Source organism: Spea bombifrons, chromosome 1 (genome assembly GCF_027358695.1).
Source record: "Spea bombifrons isolate aSpeBom1 chromosome 1, aSpeBom1.2.pri, whole genome shotgun sequence".
NCBI classification, from domain to species: domain Eukaryota; kingdom Metazoa; phylum Chordata; class Amphibia; order Anura; family Pelobatidae; genus Spea; species Spea bombifrons.
Window position 1 is genome coordinate 83,310,014 of NC_071087.1, and position 3,982 is coordinate 83,313,995.

At 40.3% G+C, this 3,982-nt stretch overlaps 1 protein-coding gene across 1 annotated transcript; it reads right to left on the bottom strand.

Moving 5' to 3' along the window:
• Positions 1-667: 667 nt before the first annotated feature.
• MEF2B (myocyte enhancer factor 2B) lies at positions 668-3,715 on the bottom strand. Its single transcript, XM_053469262.1, has 4 exons — positions 3,662-3,715; positions 3,282-3,485; positions 2,419-2,526; positions 668-913 (listed from the first exon to the last, which is right to left on the bottom strand). Exons 1-4 carry the CDS (start codon positions 3,713-3,715, stop codon positions 668-670), a joined length of 612 nt encoding a protein of 203 aa, XP_053325237.1.
• Positions 3,716-3,982: the final 267 nt, after the last annotated feature.

Genomic DNA, 3,982 nt, shown 5'->3' on the forward strand with positions numbered 1-3,982 from the left:
TACACAACAAAAAGTGTTTTCAGCATTGTCAAGTAAGCAGTATGGCCTGGTGTGGCCCACAAAACTACTATACAAGGAAGTGAGATGCTTTCCAATTGGTAACCTTGAGAACAAGGACGGCAGCTTCATTTACCAGGGTAAAGATTTGGCAGAAAGAGGGTCTGCATAGGACCAACTTCCCAGTATTGGCTGCAGTTTTTTTGTCGGCTTCTCTCAGCAAGAACCATTAATTATTAGAATACTACAATTTATAGAATAAAATAGATTTAGGACAAGCTTTATTTTGTTGTGGGCTGGTTAAGGGGTATTTGGGCTATGTTTTTTCCATCCAACATAACATTTCACAATTCAAACCGCGTGTGGTGTGGCTCTGGGTCGATGTGGCCAAGCGAAGCTATTTTGAGTGCTGGTGTTATGGTCATATAGTGCATTATTATGACCAAAAAGGTTTTAGTAAGTCAAGGTTGTTGTAGAGCTTAACTCTTTCCACAATGATTGTTGTATGTGTTTTCTTTCAGCGCCATCCACATGCACAGAAAGCGCTCCGATTGATTTTAAACACCATGTATATGTCTGGTGGTAAATATTTACAGAGGTGATAAGCAGTAGCTATCATTAATGGAAGTCTTAAAGGACCTTCTTGTTTATCAAGAAAGCATTAGTACCCCTAAAACATGGCTTTGGAGGTTCCATCTTTAAAGTTTTCAGTCAGTGTAATGGAGGAAATATTTAAAAATGTTCCTGGGCTGGAATAAGTACCAAGTTCTGTAGGCTCAGGTGATGATCTCTTCTTCACCGCTGGAGACCCGTGATTTGTGGATTTGATTACCGATGGAGGAAATATATGAGCCCTGCCTTTGTTGCTGGGAGAAGGTTTTGAGAGTGGAGCATCATGGTTCAATTGCAAAGGCTTCTGGGAATAAAAATAAGGAGGACATGAGAGATAACACAAATAAAGCCAAAGCTGTTTGTATTGCAAGTCACACATTTCTGTCCCTTTTCATATAGTTGTTTGTATTAACCTTTTGCAGCCAGCAAGAAAAGAAAAATAACAACTTAAGCTGATGAGCTTTCTTAAGATGTTAATTCTTTGGGTGGATTTCCCACTATATGGGGTCCCATAGTGCCAAATACCTTATTGTACCATTATAAGTTGATCAGGATCAGGACTGCATCCAGGTTGACATCAGAGTCATAACAAGATTTTACTGTATTTACCTCTTCAGTAAACGCCATAAATTACGTAAAAATAGTAAAAGTGAGAAAAAAATATTTATATCTTGTCAAATTATATATTTCAATGAATATAACTAAATTAAAAAATAACGTATTAAATATTTTAATATCTGACATTAAAGAAACCAAAGAATACGTGCAACTTGTTAACATTGATACCTTTAGCAACAGCCAGTGATAGAAGACAATTTAGGGAAAAAGTATAAAAACATTTAAAGAATTACTCCAGCCCTAATTTCATGTAAAAGAAGGAGGCATACTTAGGTATGCTTTCTGCACATGCTCAACAGCACTTCTGCTGAACTCAGTGAGAGCTGAGCTGCCATGTAAAATAATGGGAGTAATGACAGCTAATAAGAGTGCTGCTAATCATATGCAGAAAGTGTACTTAAGTATGATTTCTGCTTACACTTCCTGGTAGAGTCAAACAGAGGAAGAGTTAAAGGAAGCATATGACTCATTTTCTCCAGTAACGAAACCAATGCATGCACAATTGGATGCAGTACAGTGCACTGCAAAATGCACCATACAAATTGGGGATGGCTGAACTGTCCCTTTAAGAGCATGCCCAGAAGCCTTCTAAAATTGTTTTTAAATACTTTCTATATGAAAATAAATATGCAAATAGGCCTCCATGGCCCATCACAGAGCCCATCTCAGAGGTGTCCAACCTGCGGCCCTCCAGCTGCTGCAGGACTACATTTCCCATAATGCTTCAGCTAAGGGGCTGGCTGAGGAGTATGGGAGATGTAGTTCTGCAGCAGCTGGAGGGCCGCAGGTTGGAAACCCCTGACCTATGTGATTCTAACAAATAATATTCGGATGCAGTAATCTTTGATCTACTTCTATGGTCCTCATGAGGAAGGGACTCACTGGGGTTGGTTATAATGCATAGAGAAGTTCCACCTTTACGAATAGGTAGTTTTTTTTTTTTTTTACATGTTACCAGTGGCATATTCTGGCCCAAACAATGTTCCCAGTAGGTCACCTGTACACTTTTTAGGGCAAGGGTGTGCTTATTGTACTGCTGCTATATTGGGATATAAAAAGCATTGGCAATTTAATCATTTTATTTAAAAGAAAGTACACGTACTGAAGACACCTGATATCTCTAAATAGAACCTTGTGGCCAACATGTATATATGACACCCATATATTTACAGACACACTTATTTTACTTACAGGAGACATTTGATGGGCAGTGGTCAGATTAATGCTATCATTTTGTTGCTTTATTTCATGCTCCAATACCTCCTCAGTCTCCTGCCCCAGCTTCCTCCGCTTCAGGGCCTGTTAATAGTATAAGAGAAGCAACTGTGAGGTGAAACAATTGTTTTAGGAAGACAGCAGAGACGCGAAAATTGCATAATCAAAACAGTCATTTGACGGCTATTAGTTAGGGGTAGGTAACTTGTCTTTACGTAGTCACCAGTGGCATTCATTAATGGATTGGGTATGTAGCACTTAGAACTACCCGGAGCCTTCCCTTGCGGGACACGGCCAGGACTGCACACTGACGTCAGCGGGAGGTCCCGTGATGTCGGTGGGACCTCCCCCTTATGTCGGTGGGAGGTCAACCTGATGTTGGTGGCATTCCCATTGAGGCAGCGGGAAACACCCCCATTTAAAGGAAAAATGGGCATGGAGAGGGGCGTGTTAAGACCCCGCTCCCGCGACCCGGAGGATTCAGGTCTTGACCTAGAGAACCGGGGAAGTGGTGCTTCACCCGGCAATCTCCGGGTATGCGTATTCACCACAATGCCTTTTTGTTTCCTGCCCCTAATAGTAATGTGTTAACACAAGCAAAAAAAAAAACAGATATTGGAGGATTATTTAACAGTCTTGGAGTCTTGAGAAACCTGTACATTTTCCATTGCAGTAAAAGAGCCAACAACTAACACATTACCACTGATTATAGGCAGCATACATTTCTTATTACTATTATTATTATAGTCATTACTTATTACTATTACTATAATTGTCAGACTTAACCACATAACCAGCTCCTCAGGTTCACAGGTCATGGGTGATAAAATAGCAGTCACCTCCAGGATGTCTGAGTTAGTACGGCTCTCATGAGGCTCTGTATAATCTGTGTATTTCAGAAGCACTTGGTCCATGTCGGTGCTGGCATACTGAAAGAGTCGATTGGTACCACTGAAGATAATGAGAGCAATCTCGCAGTCACAAAGTACACTCAGCTCATATGCCTTTTTCATCAATCCAAACTTCCTCTTGGTAAAAGTGACCTGGGAAGATGCATATACATGACATTTCTTTCGTTATATTGTAAGCTCTTGATCTAACCCACATACTGGACTCTTGACAGTCTTTTACAAGATCTCAATTGATCAACATTCATGAACCCGGATGTTTTAGTAAAGCAGTCAGAGCTGACCAGTCTACAAGTGTCTCTTTCTCATACCTGTCTATTACGATGGTCCAGAATACGGGCAATCTGTATTTTCTTCCTGCCCATTGGACGTCTTGTTGCTTCTCTTCAAGAAAAAGATCTAAGAAAATCCATAAATGTTAAAGAGTGTTGCAGTGGGAAAACAAAGTGACTGCAGAGTAACAAAGATGCTATAAAAATAAATATGACATGATGGACTGTAAAGGACAGTAGACAGTAGCCCAACTAGACGTGTACCCTCATCAGGCCATCCCCTTTTCCACAAAGAAAGACAAAGAGACGCTTCTTTATTGTATATTTAAACTATATCATCCCAGAGGTGTTTTGTCCATA

What these genes read in the sequence shown, in the direction of transcription:
- MEF2B (XM_053469262.1), bottom strand. Translation starts at nt 3,715, where the DNA reads ATGGGCAGGAAGAAAATACAGATTGCCCGTATTCTGGACCATCGTAAT. An exon ending in TGGACCATCGTAATAGACAG is followed by an intron (nt 3,486 to 3,661) that starts GTATGAGAAAGA and finishes GCATCTTCCCAG; the next exon opens with GTCACTTTTACCAAGAGGAA. An exon ending in CTAACTCAGACATCCTGGAG is followed by an intron (nt 2,527 to 3,281) that starts GTGACTGCTATT and finishes TACTATTAACAG; the next exon opens with GCCCTGAAGCGGAGGAAGCT.